Source organism: Schistocerca cancellata, chromosome 8 (assembly GCF_023864275.1).
Source record: "Schistocerca cancellata isolate TAMUIC-IGC-003103 chromosome 8, iqSchCanc2.1, whole genome shotgun sequence".
Lineage (NCBI taxonomy): Eukaryota > Metazoa > Arthropoda > Insecta > Orthoptera > Acrididae > Schistocerca > Schistocerca cancellata.
This window is the reverse complement of record NC_064633.1, coordinates 584,022,284-584,043,815: the sequence shown is the minus strand read 5'-3', so window position 1 is coordinate 584,043,815 and position 21,532 is coordinate 584,022,284. Positions and strand designations below refer to the sequence as shown.

The window sequence follows — 21,532 nt, the reverse complement described above, 5'->3', positions numbered from 1 at the left end:
GATGTGGGTTTTAAGGGAGAGGGTAAGGAGTCATTCCAATCCTGGGAGCGGAAAGACTTACCTTAGGGGAAAAAAAGGACAGGTATACACTCGCACACACATACATATCCATCCACATGTATACAGACACAAGCAGACATATTTAAAGGCAAAGAGTTTGGGCAGAGATGTCAGTCGAGGCGGAAGTGCAGAGGCAAAGATGTTGTTGAATGACAGGTGAGGTACGAGTGCCGGCAATTTGAAATTAGCGGAGGTTGAGGCCTGGTGGATAACGGGAAGAGAGGATACATTGAAGGGCAAGTTCCCATCTCATTATATTGTTTAAAGTAGTTGATAAATACAGGATTTGTGGTTTGCTTTGAGTATTCATATAAGTTCCTTTTATTCTGACATGATATTTTTATTCCTGTTGTGATCCATTTATTTGGTTTGTGGACCGAATTTATAAGTTACGTTTGTTTAGGAAAGGCTATTTCAAAAAAATGTTTGTATGTGGCCATAAATTTATCAAACTTGTCATCTATGCTGTTTGAACTGTAAACATCAGTCCATATTTCTCTTCTCAAGAGAGAACAAAAGTAATTTATGTTTTCATTATTAAACTTCCTCACAATAGTTCTAGTTTTCTGGGCTTTCGTGTTTCCTGGAATAGCAATTGTTAGTATTTGGGCATTGTGATCACTAAAATCAGTGTTTGCCATCTGTGTGTTGCAGATATATCTATCTGTGTTTACAAACACCTGCTCTATGGTTATTGTAGAAGTAGTGGTTATATGAGTTGGGTCGGTTATAGTTGGTTTTAGGTTAAAGGACTTCAGTAAGTCTTTGATTTCATCTTTAAATGTACTGGGTTCGGAGAAATCAACATTGAAATCTCCACATATGATAATATTTTTTTAAGGGTGTTGAAGTCCTCTAACAGCTCTTCCATCTGATTATAAAAACTTTTTTATCGCCATCTGGTGACCTATATACACAGATGATTACAGAATTGCTAGTTGGCAGTTCTACTATTGAGAGTTCTATGTATCTTTCTTTAGATAAGCTGTCAAATTTGGTTATGTTAGTGAAATCTATATCTTCTCGAACATATATGCAGCTACCACCATGCCTGAGTACTTCTCTACAAAATGTGGCAGCTAATTTAAACTGAGGTAGGTATGTTAGTTCTATCATGTCTTTATTTAGCCAGTGCTCAGTAAAGCACAAAACAGAAATATCACTCATATCATTTAACAAGATTTGTATTTCATTCAGTTTATTGGAAAGAGACTGAACGTTCTGATGGAACAATTTAAAGTATGAAGCAGGGACTATACTGTGTCTTGCTTGACCACTTACCTCTTTTTTTACATCTAGTATTGTTAGCTGTAAAAAATCCTCCTCGATTTGAGGTGTGGGTGGTTTCTTCTTGCTAGCTGGTTCCCTGGATTCTGGGCCCTGCCTTTCGTGTGTTGTGGTGCTTCTAATGGTAATCCACTTGTCAAGTGGCATTTGTTTCATTTTAGGCACTTGTATTGCACTGGTTTTCACATTGTATCTATTTTGGTGAAACACTGATTTCTTCAGCTAGACTGGTCGATTCAGAGATACATGCATCTGGTTTGTACAACTGTTAATTTTAATTAATGAAGACAGTCTACTGCATACTTGCTCCTTCCCCTGTCTGTTCAAGTAGAATCCATGACGGGGTGAATTTATCATGAGACAGTGCTGAAACAGGCCTGTCATGATTAAATAAACATCTGAAAATAGGAGCAGCTTTTGGACTTAATTCATAATGTCTTTACACGACTTATATCAAGTTGCGGGCCTATTAGAAACAAAATTGTTATTGTATTGATGAATTAGGTCTTATCATTTGACTTATTTCTATGAACTATTGTTATTCAATCTACACTCCTGGAAATGGAAAAAAGAACACATTGACACCGGTGTGTCAGACCCACCATACTTGCTCCGGACACTGCGAGAGGGCTGTACAAGCAATGATCACACGCACGGCACAGCGGACACACCAGGAACCGCGGTGTTGGCCATCGAATGGCGCTAGCTGCGCAGCATTTGTGCACCGCCGCCGTCAGTGTCAGCCAGTTTGCCATGGCATACGGAGCTCCATCGCAGTCTTTAACACTGGTAGCATGCCGCGACAGCGTGGACGTGAACCGTATGTGCAGTTGACGGACTTTGAGCGAGGGCGTATAGTGGGCATGCGGGAGGCCGGGTGGACGTACCGCCGAATTGCTCAACACGTGGGGTGTGAGGTCTCCACAGTACATCGATGTTGTCGCCAGTGGTCGGCGGAAGGTGCACGTGCCCGTCGACCTGGGACCGGACCGCAGCGATGCACGGATGCACGCCAAGACCGTAGGATCCTACGCACTGCCATAGGGGACCGCACCGCCACTTCCCAGCAAATTAGGGACACTGTTGCTCCTGGGGTATCGGCGAGGACCATTCGCAACCGTCTCCATGAAGCTGGGCTACGGTCCCGCACACCGTTAGGCCATCTTCCGCTCACGCCCCAACATCGTGCAGCCCGCCTCCAGTGGTGTCGCGACAGGCATGAATGGAGGGACGAATGGAGACGTGTCGTCTTCAGTGATGAGAGTCGCTTCTGCCTTGGTGCCAATGTTGGTCGTATGCGTGTTTGGCGCCGTGCAGGTGAGCGCCACAATCAGGACTGCATACGACCGAGGCACACAGGGCCAACACCCGGCATCATGGTGTGGGGAGCGATCTCCTACACTGGCCGTACACCACTGGTGATCATCGAGGGGACACTGAATAGTGCACGGTACATCCAAACCGCCATCGAACCCATCGTTCTACCATTCCTAGACCGGCAAGGGAACTTGCTGTTCCAACAGGACAATGCACGTCCGCATGTATCCCGTGCCACCCAACGTGCTCTAGAAGGTGTAAGTCAACTACCCTGGCCAGCAAGATCTCCGGATCTGTCCCCCATTGAGCATGTTTGGGACTGGATGAAGCGTCGTCTCACGTGGTCTGCACGTCCAGCACGAACGCTGGTCCAACTGAGGCGCCAGGTGGAAATGGCATGGCAAGCCGTTCCACAGGACTACATCCAGCATCTCTACGATCGTCTCCATGGGAGAATAGCAGCCTGCATTGCTGCGAAAGGTGGATATACACTGTACTAGTGCCGACATTGTGCATGCTCTGTTGCCTGTGTCTATGTGCCTGTGGTTCTGTCAGTGTGATCATGTGATGTATCTGACCCCAGGAATGTGTCAATAAAGTTTCCCCTTCCTGGGCCAATGAATTCACGGTGTTCTTATTTCAATTTCCAGGAGTGTATATGTACAAGGAAGACAAGAAATTTGTGCAAATGTGTAAAGTGTAATTTAAAAAAATGCTATTCCCCCCCCCCCCCCCCCACACACACACATGCACTCTCTCTCTCTCTCTCTCTCTCTGTCCATCAAAACTTCCTGATTTCAGAGAGAAACCAAACTATTTAAACCGTTCACAGTCTGAAACAACCCAATAAAGACTGACTTCCTTAAAAATTGTGTTAGCGGTGTGTAAGCACTGAGATAAGATATCAAAATATGGCAGTATTGCTCTGTCAAGAACTGTAATGAATTACATACTGAATCCATTGCACAACTCACTGATAACAGTATGTGTTGATCACTTACTACCACAAGTTCCACATTTTCCTATCTAATAGGACCATTATTATGAGTGTAAAGGAAGTAAAAATTCAAGTGTGCTGATACTGCTAACAAACAGAACATTTTGACAAACTTTTCTGTTTCAACACTAAGAACCACAAGCTGTTAAACACAGATTCCGTGTGATACATTTTCAGCAGTCTCTTCTTTTCGACATTAGCATAATTGTCATTAGTTTGTTCATATAATCACTAAAAAGTTTATTTGGAGAAAGCAGTGACAGCTAACTTAATGTGCAATCTTTAAAATTCCTATTTTACAAATGAAGTGCGTCAGGAAGAAAATGGCTCTAAGTACTATGGGACTTAACATCTGAAGTCGCCAGTCTCCTAGAACTTAGAACTAGTTAAACCTAACTAACATAAGGACATCATACACATCCATGCCCGAGGCAGGATTCGAACCTGCAACCGTGGCAGTCGCGTGGTTCCAGACTGTAGCGCCTAGAACCGCTCGGATACTTCGGCCGGCTGTGTGTCAGGAAGAAACCCAGTTTGTACATGATGTCTGTTTTACAAGTTTTCTCTAGTTATTTCAGCTCAAAAATACAGTCTTATTGCTAGTTTCAATCAGTTTCTGTACTGTTATGTGGTTGTTCATGATGACATTCTTCGTATCCAAGTGTTGGTACGGCAATTCTCTATTCATATCTGTTATTAAAATAGTGTTATAACCTTATCCAGAGGCTTGAGTGAAGCACAAAATTCATGTATCAGTCTGTCCAGAGTAATCCAAATACAACAGCTATATAAATATGTAAGAGGGAGAAAGAATGTGAGATTGCTTTCATCATCACCTCTCACAGAAACAGTTACATTCCAATATGAAACTGGATAGAAAAGGAAAGAGGTTCTCAAATCTTGTCTTACATTCAATTTGAGAGACTTTTACTAAAGAAATTAAGTACTGTGAATCTGCAAGTGTCCTCTAATTTGCAAACCTTGCCTCAAGAACATCTGTCTGTATTTCACTTGGCAAAAAATACTTGAAGGCAAATTCATGAATACAGTACTTTGTCATTTAAAGTGACCTGTGAGAAGTACTTCATGTGACCCAATAGGTCTCTCATGGCTGGCAATTGTACTTTATCCCCATTTCAAAAACTTATTTAGAAATTATCATAGTCTCCTTTCAGTCAAATCTTTCAGATGTTCACCTTTATATATTGTTTTAATATTTACCACTGACCACCCCTATTTAATTAAAAGTAACAAAACCTGAAGTACTCTTTGTTCCGTACTTAAAGTGAGAAACCCTACACAGAATGTGGATTGAAACTATATTTTACATTTTGCATTTCAAAATTTGGTGTACAGAGGTACTTGATCTACAAACCAGTGGATTCCCTTTCCAAAGTATGGATCTTCTTCACTGTAAGCAATGAAGTTAAATTTGGTGCCAGTCTTTTCCAGGGTTTTCAGAATTAAGATATGAGAAGTCCTGCTGGAATTTTTCTGGTTAACCCAATTGTTCACAATGCTTTTGATATGTGCATACTATCAGACATAAAAAATAATGATAATCAAGGGTAAGCAAAATAGGGATGAGCAACACTTTTCTTGGTGGTTTTGAGAAATATGTCACACATTTTCTGTTTGTGGAATTTTTATCACTCACAGTATAAACCACTTTAAAATAAAAATTGTGCAAGCTCATCACAATATTTTTATCACAGTTGAAGTCATCACGTCTTATGAGTTTTTGCAGGCAGAATATGTACAAGCTCTTTAGAACAAAAGAGAAACGGCGCTGGATCATAAAAACATATACACAGTTAGCTGCAGTGCTGCCATTTTTTTAAAAGTTGTCCCTTATACACTGAAGAGCCAAAGAAACTGGTACACCTTCCTAATATCATCTAGGACCCCTGCAAGCTTGCAGAAGTGCCGCAACATGATGTGGGTTGGACTCGACTAATGTCTGAAGTCAATACATCCATAAGAGTACAAGCTGATGGAGATCTCTTCTGAATATCATGTTGCAAGGCATCACTGATATGCTCAATAATGTTCATGTCTCAGAAGTTTGGTGGCCAGTGGAACTGTTTAAACTCAGAAGAGTGTTCCTGGAGCCACTCTGGATGTGTGGAGTGTCACATTGCCCTGCTGAAATTTCTCTAGTCTGTCGGAATGCACAATGGACACGAACAGATGCAGGTGATCTTACAGGATTCTTACATACATGTCATATCTAAAAATAATGGAAATTAATAAACAAATGTCCATCAACCCAATCTTATTATCGAATGACCAGACACAGTTCCCTCACGCATTATTTTCAATTACAAAAGGCCATAGTTACAAGGTGAAACATGAAGTTTAACATCATAACAACAGAGGAAGGAAGATGAACTATCTAAAAATAATGGAAATTAATTAATATTTAACTTATATTTACTAGGTACTATCATCATATTACCTACACTGCACAGCCAGATGGATGTCTTCCACCTAAATATTCTGCACTTTGTAGATAGAGGGTGTTTCAAAATAAATGTGCAGTTTTTTAATAGGTCCTAAATTACAAACAGATAAGATACACTAGTGAGATTAAGCACAGGAATAAAACAGCTGTGATTACACAAAGTAATTTCTTCTTTGACATAACGAAAAAAGTTTAGTAACTGAAATATAGGAAAATGGGACATGTAAGTAAGAGGGGTAATTTACAACATGGCCTGGATGGTATTATGAATACCATCTGTAATTGAAAATAATGCGTGAGGGAACTGTGTCTGGTCATTCGATAATGAGATTGGGTTGATGGACATTTGTTTATTAATCTGTTCGAGCATGACAGGGGAAAGCAGATGGCACTATGGATGGCCCACTAGATGGCGCTGCCAGAGATCAAATTGATAGAAACTGTATTTTTTTAAAATAGTTACCCCCATTTTTATTACATATTCATACAGTACATAAATAAATAGGAATGTTTGAACATTTGTTTCGCTTTGTGATGGATAGTGCTATAATATTCCAACACTTATAATATGCCGTGCCAATTTAGATGAACAGTTGGTAACAATGTGGTTTTTTAAATTAAAACACAAAAAGTAGTTACGTTTGGACTTTATTTCTATTGTTCCAATGTGATATATTTACTTTTGTGACTTTATCATAAATTATGGGAATGCATGCTGTTACTGCGTGAGCAACCATAATAACCTCATTAATGTAATAAATGCTCACAATGATGTCCCTTACCTTCAGTGCATTTGGCAATACGCGTAATGAAATTCATCTCATCAGCAAGTAGACCGCCTTCAGTAATTGTCGCACATGCATTGACAATGCACTGACGCATGTTTTCAGGCATTGTTGGTGGATCACGATAACAAATATCTTTCAACTTTCCCCAAAGAAAGAAGTCCCGAAATGTAAGGTCTGGTGAAAGTGCACACCAATGCACCAGTTATTAAATATTCTATCTAATACCACTTCAACTGCACATGTGCTATGTGCTGGACATCCGTCATGTTGAAAGTACATCACCATTCTGTCATGAAGAGAAACATCTTGTAGTAGAACTGGCAAAACATTAATTAAGAAATCGGTATACGTTGCACCACTTAGATTGCCATTGATAAAATATGGCCCAATTAGATGTCCTTCCATAATTCCACACCATAATTAACCTGCCAGGATCGCTGATGTTCCACTTGTCACAGCCATCGTGTATTTTCCGTTGCCCAATAGTGCATATTATGCCGGTTTACGTTACCTCTGTTTGTGAATGATGCTTTGTCACTAAAGAGAACTCTTGAAAAAATCTGTTATCGCCTCATAATTTATTTTGTGTTCAGTGCCAAAAATTTATGTGACATTCAAAATCATCACCCTGCAATTCCTGGAGCATATTTATTTTTAATTTTTTTATTTATTTATTTGGTCCTGTTGATTACATATTATACAGCTAGTGTACAAGTAATATAGGACAAGTCAATTGATGCAATTACAGTAGTACATTAACATTTATATATCACATAGCACAGACATTGGTTTATTTTACAATAACAATTACTTACATGCAGTATTAAAGCCTGCATTATGCCAAAAACAGTTTAAGTGATTGTTTAAAATAGTAGAATATGTGACAGTGCATATTTTTATGCTACTGACATATATAAGGAAGTAAATTTTCTTCATGGTCATGGTTTGAATGAATACAAGATTTAACTGCATTCCTTAAGAAGAGGCTTAAGTGAATGCTCAAGAGAGTGGGATACATGGGAGTTCACATTTTCTCATAATGAAACAGTTAAATTTACATTTTATCGCCACAATTTCAGTTAAACTACAAGTAACAGCATCACACTTTATCTTTAAGGGAGTGCTTTTCTTAGGCAGTTTCCCCCACTCTTGTACATCATAACTCTAAGTATTCATTCATTTTATAAAAAGTTTGTTCGATGAGAAATAATTTTAGTTTCCTTTTGAAAACCTGTACATTATTTATTTCCTTTTTTATATTGATGGGGAGCTTATTGAAGACCTTTATACCTGACTCAGTAACTCCCCTACGTACTTTAGTGAGAGATGCAGAGCCTTGATAAAAATTTTTAACCTGTCTTGTGTCATGGTTGTGGATGTCACAATTTTTCTGAAACAGTTCCCTGTTGTTGGCTACAAATAACATCAGTGAGTATATATACTGACCTGTGATGGTAAGTATCCTGAGAGATTTGAAGAGACCTCTGCAAGATGTCCCATTAGGGACCCCACATATTAGCCTCACTGCCTGACTTTTTCAACACCTGCGGCATTTCCCCAGAAGATTATGCCATAGGAGAGAACAGAATGGAAATATGCAAAGTATGACAACAACATTATTTCTCTGTCTACTAACTGATGGAGAGCTCTTAGTGCAAAGCACGATGAGCTAAGTTTCTTGACCAGCTGATCAATTTGTTCTTTCCATCTTAGGTGACTGTCTATCTGGATACCTAGGAATTTTGTATGTGTGGTTTCATTAATTTTGTGCTTGTTAATATGTATTTCAGGAGCATTAATTTTTTTATTTTTTGTCAGAAACTGTATCATATTGGTTTTTGAAATATTTAAGGTTAGGCTATTCACAGTGAACCATTTGTGTACTTGAGTAGAGACTGTCATGGCTGTATCCTGCATTGTTGAGTTGGGTCCTTTTACGAGGATACTTGTATCATCGGCAAACATTACTATTTTTGCTCTGTTGTTAATTGTGATTGGTAGATCATTAATGTAGATCAGGAAAATTAATGGCCCAAGAATTGAGCCCTGTGGGACTCCATACTTTATATTTCCCCAGTCTGATGTTAATGCTGTTCCTGTCCCCCTTAAGACAACCCTTTGCTTCCTGTTCTGTAAGCATGATTCTAACCAAGTCAAGGATTTGTCTTTAATGCCATAATGTGGAAGCTTTTTTAAGAGTGTGTTGTGATCTACACAATCAAATGCCTTGGCAAGGTCACAAAATATCCCCACTGGATACCTTTTGTAATTTTGTTCACCCAAAATTTCATGTGTTAGGTTAAATATAGCTCTGTCTGTGGAGGAGCCCTTACGAAAGCTGAACTGTGTAGGAGCCAGTAAGCCATTTTGTGTAGTGTGACTATAAATCATATCATACACTATTCTCTCAAATACCTTTGAGAATACTGGCAGCAGGGAGATGGGCCGATAGTTGGATATTTCATCCCTTGCTCCACTTTTGTGGATTGGCATCACTACTGCATGTTTTAATCTATCTGGGAGCACACCAGTTTCCATAGATTGGTTACACAAATAGCACAATATATAACCGATTAAGTCTCCGCATGATTTTAGAATCCTACTTGATATTCCATCGTATCCACAGGAATCTAAATTTTTGAGTAATTTTATGGTTTTTTTTTTTTTCAATTTCTTTAGGGGTTGTACTTCTGAAATGAAGTGCTACTTTAGATGTTATTTGCATGTGGTTAAGCAGTTCAATAGCTTCTGTGGGAGCCTGTTTATTATGGTTCACTGTTTTTTCAGCTACAGAGAGAAACAAATTGTTGAAATCTGAGGCTGCAGCTTTGTGTTTATTATTGTCAGGTTTTATGTTCCTATTTGTCTCACTTTTTATGATGTGCCATATGGTTTTTATTTTATTGTTTGAGTTGCTAATTTTTTGTGCATAGTGCAACTGTTTGGCCTTCTTTATTACACTTGTTAGAATTTTACAGTATTTCTTGTAATGTAGCTTTACTACTGGGTCTGTACTAGTCCTCTGTTGTACATACAGATCTCTCTTTTTGTTACATGATATTTTTATGCCTGTAGTTAGCCACTCTTTCCTTTTACTACAGGTTGGTTTGATTTTAATCTGTCTTTGGTGGAAAGAAGCTTCAAAATGTTTAAGGAATAAGTTCAGGAGTGAGTTGAACTTCTCATTCACTGTGTCGGCCTGGTATACTTCCTCCCATTGTTCATGGCATAAACTATTTCTGAACAAGCAAGTAGATTCAGCATTTATTGATCTAACATGTTTAACTTGGTTACAATGGCCATGTGTTGTTTTTCTGCTGGAAAGTTTTAGGGTTGTCATTTGACCATAGTGATCAGACAGACCATTTGTTACTGCCCGTGTCATCACTTCATTGTAATTTGTGGGATCTAGGAACAAATTATCAATCAGGGTCTTGCTGTGCCCATATACTCTTGTTGGGAATGAGATCATGGGGAGCAGATTGAAGGTTAACAGTAGTGATTCTACTAGTTTCTGGTTGTTATTTTTTGTGAGTAAGTTTATGTTAATGTCACCACATACGATGACATTACTATTGTTTCTATAAAGTTTAGTAAGAACTGTTTCTAGCTGAAAGAGAAATTTTTGGATGTCTCCCGTAGGTGACCTGTAAACTGTTGCTATGATCAGGAACTGTGTTTCAAGCTCTAATTTGACTGCACAACATTCAAAGTGCTGTTCAATACGATATTTAGATACATCTATAACTTGTGACCTAATAGTATTGTGTGTGTAAATTGCCACACCGCCTTGTCTTAAATTGCTCCAACAGTAGGAAGAATCAATTTTATAACTATTTAAATGTAGCTGATTAATTTCTGTGGCTTCCAAGTGATGTTCAGTTAGGCAGAGCACATCAGGAGTAATTCCGTCTGTGTCAGCTGTTTCTTGCAGTGAAAGCATCAGCTCTTCTTTTTTATTCAAAAGACTTCTTATATTCTGATGAAATATTTTTAAACAATATAGCTTGTCAATTGTATTTTTAACTGGTTCCTTACTGTTAGTTTTCACACAAGTTAAATTATCAAAAGGTACAACATTTCCACTGTGCTCTCCTCTGTTCTTTAGCCTAAAAAAGATCTTATCTGAGTGTTGACTATTACTGGAATGTGTTGCTGTGGAAAATAATCACTATTTTTCTTTTCTGTGGTTGGTGATGAAACAAATTTTGTCATTACTGTTGAATTTGTAGTAAAACTGTTGCCTGTGCTTATTTCAATTAGTTTTTGTGCTAGGGACTTTTTCCCAAGACTGTTCAAGTGAAGCCCATGTGAGGTATGGAATCTTCGACCAGCATCACTTACATCTAGAACATTTACATTTTTAAACTGTTTACATACGTTTGAGAGCTGTTCATTTGCAAGTTTGATCTCTCTGTTCACACAAGACGACTGATGTAAGTCATACCTCTGTGGAATGTTAACATATGTTACATTTGTGTGTCCTATATAACACAAGCACTTCTTTAGTTCTTGGCATGCTACTGATGTTTCATTGTGGTACACGTCATTAGAGCCGCCGAGTAGTACAATGAAATTCTTGGATGAAAACTTACCGATTTCTTCTGAACGTATATACATACATATTTGAGAGAGAGATGCTCCAGGCTTGACAAATCCTGTTGCCTTTACAGTTTCAGCAGTTTCATTTATACGAGAAGCAATCTCTCGACCGTGACTATCGGCAAGAATCACAAGTTTCCTCGGAATACCATAATGCGATTTATGTTGACAGATGGTTTTCGGGAGAGGAACAGCAGCATCATATGGAACTTGAAGATCTCCTTGTTGAAGTTCAGATGTGGTAGTGCTTCCAGGAAGAGTTACTGCAGCATTCGATGATTGAGAATGTTCTGTAGGAGCTTCAAGAGCACTTCAAATCTGTTTGTTAGCGGGATATTTGTGGCCCTGCTTAGTATATCGGTAGGCCTACACGTATTACACTTCCACGTTTTTGTAAACTTCTCATTCCCTTTCAATGAGCTGTCCACCTTTGCACATCGAAAGTGGAATTTTGTTTCACATTTTACACATACTATACTACTTTTAGCGGTTTTCCCACATTTTTTACAGTTGGTATCATATTTGTTACCGCTGGTTCTAATATCATTACCAATTACAAGATCACTTTTTGTTTTATATTCACATTGATTGTTATTGGTATATTTGCATTTCAGGGCGTGTACCTCTTTTAACAGCATAGCAATAATATCGACTTTGCAGTCGCTCTTCTGTAGTGCTTTGTCTAGACCATATTCATTACACCTTCTGCAACACCATAGTTTTCGTCTTGGATCTGCCTTTACACATGTGAAATGGTATAGAGTTTTACAGTTTGTGCACGTTATGCCCTTCACGGCGAGCGATTTGCAGTAGCAAAGACTTTGTATTTGCTCTCGCGATTCGTCAGACGAGGTACTAGCGCCATGTGCGATTTCAGTTTCGCAATTTTGGGCCACCCCAAGTCTTCCTTCTGAAACTTTTTTAATAACAAAACACGTGATACACATGTCATCACAATATACATCAAATTTTTTACATGTTAAGCACTTTTTAATGTTTATGTTGAGTTTATTCTGGTAGTTAACACAACCACAATTTACACTCGGCGCCATCTTGACTCAAGAAACATGGTAAGGGTGAAATGTATGATGATGTGAATTCTCAAAACCAACGTTTTTGAAATTCCCTATTTCTGCTCAGTTTATCTGCTACTGGTGTGCGGATTAGCCTCAACTGGAGCTAAAACACTTATTCAGGCATCTTTGCAGTTCTTGGTTGCATCTTCTTCTTTGGCTGATCACTTCCAGTTTCTTTAAATACACTAACTATCTGACAAAAGGTCCGGACACTTGGATACTGTCTGTCACAATAACGATTGACATACATAGCACAAACTTGTTGGGCATTTTGATCACAATAGCCATAAATAAACACCATAGCTACCTTTTCTGTGACTTTTGAATGTTCCATTTTAACAAATTATGACTTTTGCATAATTATTATAACTGGACAAGCATATTATCATACCTAATTTAAGGAATGAATTGCACACAGTGTTATCAGGTGTGTTGCTACATTTGTGAGAATATTACAGCACCGTCCATCACAAACCAAAACAAATGTCCCAAATCAAACATTCCTATTTATTTGCATACTATAAGAATGTGTAATAAAAATGGGGGTACATACTTAAAATACGCAGTTTCTATCAATTTGACCTATGGAAGCACCATCTAGTGGGCCATCCATAGCACCATCTGTTTCCCCCGTCACAATCAAACAGATTTGTTCTTCTTATTTTGTCATTTGATGCTAATTTCATGAGATATTTGGCCCGATCACTATCAACGGACCAACCTGTATATTTTATCTTAGTAAAATAATCTTACATCACATTTATGTTGAAATAGTCCTTCTTGTTTTATTCCTAAACCTGATGTTAACAATTTTCATCTCTGGAAATGGAGATACTCTGTAGATGCACTAGTTTAAAATCTTTGATCCAACAGAATTTCACTGCACCACATACTTATCTTTGTACCTGATGATGCCCTAACAGCCAAAAACTGGTTTCTGTAATAAATAATAAATATTCTAGAATATTGTAACAGTGTTGTGTGTGTTTTCATTCATGAATCAGGAAACTTTCCAGAGTATTTAAAAAAGGCAAGAGTTGTGCCTCTAATAAAAAAGGCAATACTGAAGATGCAGAGAACTACTGGCCCATTCCTCTGCTATCATCATCCTCAAAAATAACAGAATCAATTACAAACACAGATTAATGAAATATTTGACTAAATATGACTTTTTAAGTGCTTCACAGTCCAATTTATATAATGACAGAAGCAAGGAATCAACCATAGCAGAATTTACGAAAATGATACTTGACACTCTTGACAAGAATGAGCATATTATAGGCAGATTCTTAAATATGTCAAAGGCTTCTGATACTGTTGGCCACAAAATTCTGCTAAGTTAGCTATAATCATTTGGAATAAAGGTGTAACTAATGATTGGTTCTGATCACAAAGAGTACAGATAACATGAACCTCAAATAAGGTCAAACATTTAGTGAAATGTTTACCAACATGAAAATCTTTTAATATAGGAAATCCTTAAGGTCTCAGACTATGACCAACACTGTTAATAATGTACATCAAGCACTTTCCCAACTGCTTTACTATTGGGGAAAAAATTCTCCTTGCTGATGACAGCAATAATATATTCAGTGCAAAACAAGACAAATCCTTGTAGAGAAAGCAATTGGTCAATATGCAATAAAGTTATAAGGAGCATTCAAAAAGAAATGAGCCAGAGGCATAATTACAGAAACCAGTACCTGTATGTTAGAAGTATTGACCATGGCTGTTGAGACACTTGTCCCACTGTAAAACAAGGCGGTGAATGGCTGTCTCATAAAATTTCCGGGGCTGCAATGGTAATCAGTTCCACACGTACAGCTGGACATCATCATCTGAGGTGAATCATTTGCTGCTCAGAGCCTTTTTAAGGGGACTGCAAATGGTTGTATGGAGGGTAGCCGAGAACCTCCCATTTGAATTTCTGCAGAAGTGCCATGACTTTATTGGCCATATGAGTCTTTGAATTGTCATGGAGCAGAATGACACCTTGGGTGAGATTGCTTGGTCATTTTGATTTGATCGCTTGGTGAAGGGTGGTCAAGGTTTACGAGTAATACTGGGCATTCACTGTTGTCCTGCACTGCAGGAAGTGAATCAGAAGGGGGCCATCTTGGTGAAAGAAGAACGTCAGCATAACCTATCCTGCACTTGAGTGGATGGCCTTGGCTTTTTTGGTGGTGGTGGTGGTGGTGGTGGTGGAGATGGTGACCCTAGATGCTTCCACTGGACACTTTATCATTTTGATTCTGGTTCGAAGTGATAACACCATAATTCATCTCCAGCCACCACTTGTACCAGGAACGCATTCCATTCATGAGCATAGCGCTGCAGATGAGCAAGACAGTGGGACATTTGACATGCTTCCTGGTGTGGTTGAAGACTGTGGGGCACCCATTGGGCCACACTTTGTGCACGTGCAGTCATTCCTTTGTGATAGGGAGAATATTTCCAATGCTCAATCCGACCATGGTAGCTAAGGCTTTCACTATCACTTGGCAGTCCTGAGTAATGAGTGCATCCACCAGCTGGATGATGTCATCTGCAATGCAGTGTGGTGCTCCAGACTGTGCATCATCAGCTAGTGACATCCGTCCTTCTCTGGAGTGCTTGTGCCATGCCTTGGCCCTTGCAAGGGACATGCAGTGTTTGCTGTACACTTGTGACATTCGTCAATGAATGTCCGTTTCTCCCCTGTCAGAAAATGAACAACACCTCTTTGCTCTTCATTTGATGCCTCCATGTCACTGTTTGCAATGTGACTGGCACTGTTGGACGATTGATGCATGCTGCTGCTAGCTCTGTATAGTCATGTGACGTGTACACGTGCCCCCTAGCAAGGGGCTGTGAACTTCCATGCTCTGTTTGGAACCACACCTCATTACACATGCCACGATATTGCTCTCCTGTCACCGGTTTGCACATTCCGTACTCTGGCTTGTTTCTTTTTGAACACCCCTTATACATCAAACACAAAGAAAACAAATGCTGTGAATTCCAGTATGAAGAAGGAAAATTATGGTTTTAAATTAAATGCAGGTGGACTTCTATAAACTAAATCTAAATTTATATCGACATCTATAATCTGAAAATCACTATGCAGAGCATGGCAGACTACATACAACTGTACAACTGGCATGGTAGAGGAATGCACCTTTCTCAGCTGAAAGGCGTGAATATAAAAAAGATTCTTGCACACAGTATGTCATCAGCATGTTACACCCTCACAGACCTGACATCAGTGTGTAAAAGCCAGTCATTTAATTAGATGCTATCTGTATACTCAATACTCAGTTCTTAGTTTTGGAATACTTTTATGGGAATAAATGCAAAAAAAATTGAAAACAGTGTTCAATATACAGAAAAGGGCAATAAGAATGACCAGAATGAAAAATGCTCTTATTATAGTACAAAAAAGGTGAATATGTCCTGGGAAGAGTTAGCGATGTAAAAGAAAGGCACTAGCTTTTTGACTTATCTGGTAGCTTCAAACACATTTAAGACTAAACATCATGACATATTCCATATTCACAATTTTTTACTTGTTAGTAGTAGGACTCATGTCATGCAATGTAATGCATCATGTCAAGTAAAGTAACATGATACATGATGTGTCGTATAATGTAAGACATGCTACAGTGTCGTCAAATGTGACATTTATCACTTTGTGCAATATTCTTCCTATTGTAGATGCAGCCTACTCTCTAGAAGCACACAAATCAAATCTGTATCTGTTTGTTCTTACATGGTTCACCATATATGTAACAGGGAATAGGTTTTGGACAGAAATGGCCCCGTTGGGGATGTCAGCCCCCCCACCCCCCCACCCAAACCAGAAACAAATTTGTCCACAGAAATTTTATCTGCCACCCCCCCCTGCCGCCGCCAGAAAAACTTTTTTATCTTTTACCACTGAGCCATGATATTATTGCACCTGGTCTCCAGTAACTGTTAGTGGAAACACAAACTGACATTGCGGTAAACAAAAACCATATCAGTTTTTTTGACTCTCGGATATGCTGTGGATGTATAAATACCTTCACGATCGAGTTTTCTGATCATTAGAATGGCAGAGCACATCCTGATTGGCTTAAAGCAGATAAACACACAAGCTGACAGCAGCACCCTCAGTCCCAGGTGCAATAATATTGTGGTCGACTAGTATCTGTATGCTCTTCAGCCATACAATATTATACATTGCTTACTACAGCTGGTGAATCTTCTGGATTTTGGGCAGTTTCAGGGACTTTAGTCTATAAACTGCAAGATACAGGTGGGCCAACACCTTGCAGCTAAGAGAGCTTGTCACGCTGGGGAAGTAGTGTTAACATGTAAAAAAGTGTGAATATTTCAAGATGTTTTGATTTAAATTTCTTTGAAGTTGCTAGATAAGTCAAAAAGGTAGTTCCCTTCTTTTACAACCCTCTGTCTTCCCGGTACATATTCACCTTTTTTGTGTTTGGATGCAAGCATTTTCCATTCTGGTTCCCAGCTTTTACTCTACCATAGTTTTCATATTGGACTGTCATAGCTTAGCAAACAATGCATATTTTTGTTGACTCAGGTGATGACTGATCTGGTATAGGTTTCTTTATTGTCTTTAAAAACCTGTTGCTTGAGATGGGCAGTGTTAGTTTGGCTCCACTATGGTTACTTATCCGATATGGTCGAACCTGTCAAGTGCAGCCTACTGTGCACTCAGAACACACAAGCCACAGTACCACACCAAAGTCACAAGCCTGTGGGAGGTTTTCACTTTATTATTATTTTGTTTTATATTTTTTAATCTTCTAACAATTGTGCAACTTTTTTTTATATAGTTCCATACATTTTATGTATCTACACATGAAACTGTACAAACAAACATACAAAAAATAAAGAGATCAAAAACAAAATTTAAAACATTCCTTAAAGAACATTTATGAAAAAATAGCTTTCACTCCTAAAGAGTTCCTGCAACATAAAATTATCGCAAATAAATAGGTGGGCTGACCAATTACGAAGTAGACAAAGAGGATGGAATGTGCTTGTAATAACACAATACATTGTAGTTTGTAACAATATTGTGAAAATTACTACTCACCATATAGTGGAGATGCTGAGTTGCAGATAGCACACAACAAAAAGACTGTCACAAATATGCTTTCAGCCAACAAGACCACCATGCAAACACAGCTCACACACATGACTGCCGCCTCTGGCAGCTGAAGTGACATAGTATTGTTACATTCCATCCTGGGTTTCTGGTGTTTAAAGCTATAGTTTGTAATTAGAGACAGTGGTCATGTGACCAAAAGCCTATTTTTTGACAGTCTTTGTGTTGTGGCTATCTGTGACTCAGCATCTCTGCTGTATTGTGAGTAGCAACTATCCTTTTCATAATATTGTTGCAGTGATAAATTATGTATGTCTATATTTGTATTATGAATTTCTTATGTGTATCCTTTTTTCCATTACCTCATGTACCTCTATTATAAATGTGCATGTGCAGTGTGAACATTAATAAAACTGACAAACTGTAGGTATGGATTCCTGACTGGGGATGGAGGAAAAAAGGCCTTGAGAGCATATTTCTGGAAATGCATCATTGCCATGGTAGATGGTGCTGACAAATGACAGTTCTGCTGACCATGTGCCATGTGTTCATTAAGTGTTGCAGATGATAGGGACAGTAGTCATGCAGGATACACATAGCTGTACTTTGGCTTACCCCCATGTTGGCAGGCCACTTGCCTGGAGCATGGACTAAGGTTCCTCTCAATATTCTGTAGAACTCAGTCTTCCAAATTTTCTGTATGCACAGTCTGTCACCTCCCTGTATGATCCTCTGTCTGAAAGATCCCATGATCACACAAAAGCCCCTAATGGGCTTGAATTGTGCAATATGACTGGTGTCTGTGAGGGTATTTGTTTTGGAGCCAGGTTGTCATAGGTCGTCCTCTTCTTCTTCTCCCCTCCGGTTCCCACTCCAGTATCAATTTTGGTATTCTGGTTTTCTCCATTCGTCGTATATGCCCATACCACTGTAATTTCTTCCTATCCATTACATCATATATTCTTTCTTTTATTTCCATTCTCCTTATTATTTCGGTGTTCCTTATCTTTTCTTTCCTGGAGATTCTTGCCAATCTTCTCCAAAAGTCCATCTCTAGAGCTTGTAATTTTTTAATGTGCTTCATGTTAATTGTCCAGGTCTCCGTTCCATACAGAACCACACTCTCTAATATGGATTTGTATATTAGTTTTTTAGTTCTGCTCATTACATTCCTGCTCCATAAGACTGAGTTAAGCATCCCAATGACCCTCCGTCCACTACTAATTCTTTTATTGATGTGTAATACAAATAAATAACAGTAAAAAATCTGTCATTTCACAACATGCTTTTACATTATAATATTTTTTCTTCTCTGGACAACCTTACTTCAAAGCTCTGTAATGGGTAATACTAATATCTTATACTGTTTATGAGGTCAACATCTCTTTCATTATGGAAGGATGCAGCTAATTTTTTTTTTTTTTTCCAGTAAGCTAATGGGAGTTTATGCTGCAATAAATTGAAACCAAATGTCTTTGTCACAATCTTGATGTCCCCTGATAGCATCTCACCTTATTAAATACTGAGTTTACAGTATGTGGAGTGATTGGTATTAATAAATGAAAGAACAGTATAGCACTAGCATTTTACATTAGCAGCATTAAATAACTTCTTTGAAGAATGTACAAATAAAACAGTAGGGATAAGATAAATGAGATTGGCTGTTTTAAACAGACTGGCCAAGTGTTCAGAAAGATGGAGGTACCACACTCTGTCCTGTCACAATGATTTATATGTCCCACAGCTTCCGTAAATTACTTCTGGCAACTGCCTGTCCTATCATTGTCTTTTTCTACTACTACTACTACTACTACTACTGCTACTACTGTTACATGTCCCAATTTTTAGCCAAGGTACGGATTTGCAGGAGGTGCAGAACAGTTTATCAGGTGTTGGAGATGGCATTGGCATGGCTGTGCCCACACACAAAGAAGACGCCAACAGTGCGGGTGCGTGACTTGAATGCCATGACTGACGGAGAGTGCGCAGCGCTGCTGCTCAACGTGGTGGAGCGCTGGCCTGCTGCTGCCGAGGCCGTCTGCTCTGGCAGGCCCTACCAAAGTGCCGACCATGTGGCCGCTGCTGCTGGTGACTACCTGGACTGCTTGGCACCAGCAGGCAAGTGCTCTAGGCCACCGCCATTTCTTAGCACCATTACAGCACTATACCCAGTTTCCAAACTGTAGTAAGTTCTCTGTACAGAACAGGGAAGAGGAAGAGGAATACACGTTTTTGGTACCAGTAGTATATTTGTAGTATACAGACTAATGTTTTCTGGCAATGTAGACATGCAGCTCCAAACCTTGTATGTAGATGCGTGCGCCCTGGTAACTGCCAATTCCTCACCTCACACTCTCGTAGGTGTTTGTGTGAGGGAGTGGTGAGACAACCAGTGGTCCTCACTTGCCCACTGCACTCTGGATATGTCAATTCAGTGCAGGAGCTTCGTACTTTACAGTGCTGATTGCAGCAACTTAGGCACTTCTGGGGGGACCGACCTCAGTTGAAGACCTCTCTCTCTGCTCTCCAGTCATCACAAATTGTGTTTGCAGTTATTTTTTCTGCCCAGCTACAAAATTTTGTTTATACTTTTAGTGTCTCCTTTCTTATTCAAACTTCCTCATCACCACTTGACTTATATCAACTGCAGTCCAATACATTTGTTTTACTTTCAGCAATATTCCTCTTGTACACTCTTTTCCAGACATTGCCCATTCCTTTTGACTGACTTTCTACTCCATTGCTCTCACTGACAAAATTCCAATGTCAATGGCAAGCCTTGAAGTTTTTATTTCTTCTGCCTGAACTTCAGTTCCATTTCTCAACTTTTCCTGTTTCCTTCTTTGCTTGCTCTACATCCTTCAACTCTTATAACAGTATTTCTGAATAATTTGAGACCAAACATTTTTTAAGAGGAGGACAGTGACATTTACATGTAACATGTCACACTGTCAAATGACTTTGTCCATCTCAAACTTTTGTGGTGTATTCCCACTGTGAGAATACATTCCTGACATGGAGGTCCAGAAGCACATGTAACAGGAGTTAGACCAGGTTGTCCCAGAGACATCTCTCAGTTTGGTGATGACATCTGCCTCCCACTCTCATCCAGTTAGCAGTTGCTTTTGTATGTGCATCCAAAAGTCACAGTGTCTGTGAACAAATTGTCAATGCACAGGACTCAGGGGGTGTCATCTGTTCAAGAAGTTGTGACAATGCATTCACAAACACGGAAAGGTGAGACAGATATTTCTCTTCAGTGGCTTTGATTATGTCAGGCAGTATCTTCCACATATTACAAGTTGTTATGTGTTTATGGGTACTCAGTGGCTAGGTTACCAATGTCCATAATTGTTATTGTTCCTTTCTGTTACAGCATTCATTTATTGATCCATGTTTCACAAATTCTAACACTAAGAACTGTGTTCTGTGATGTAGAATCAGTTGAAGTACATATTAAAAAAAAAAAAGAAAAGTTAGTGCACCAATGGTTAACCATCATGAAACTGCTACATTGTCCTGCTGTTGGGACTTCTTTGTCATCAGTCTTAAGAGCATTTAATGTAACCTGCCATGAATTACTGTCTTGTGTCAACCTCTTCATCTCAGAGTAGCACTTGCAGCCTATGTTCTCAATTATTTGTTGGATTATTCCAGTCTCAATGAGGAAGTATTGAATAGGATTGGGGAGAAGAGAAGTTTGTGGCACAACTTGACCAGAAGAAGGGATCGGTTGGTAGGACATGTTCTGAGACATCAAGGGATCACCAATTTAGTATTGGAGGGCAGCGTGGAGGGTAAAAATCGTAGGGGGAGACCAAGAGATGAATACACTAAGCAGAT

General features: G+C 39.1%; 1 protein-coding gene across 1 annotated transcript in view; it reads left to right on the top strand.

The window, feature by feature from the left end:
* Nucleotides 1–21,532, top strand: part of LOC126095154 (2-oxo-4-hydroxy-4-carboxy-5-ureidoimidazoline decarboxylase-like) — a 55,026-nt gene that overhangs the window by 15,577 nt on the left and 17,917 nt on the right. The window contains exon 2 of the mRNA XM_049909879.1: nucleotides 19,538–19,807. Coding sequence (XP_049765836.1) covers nucleotides 19,588–19,807 — 220 coding nt within the window. The 5' untranslated portion in view covers nucleotides 19,538–19,587. The remainder of the gene's footprint in view (nucleotides 1–19,537; nucleotides 19,808–21,532) is intronic.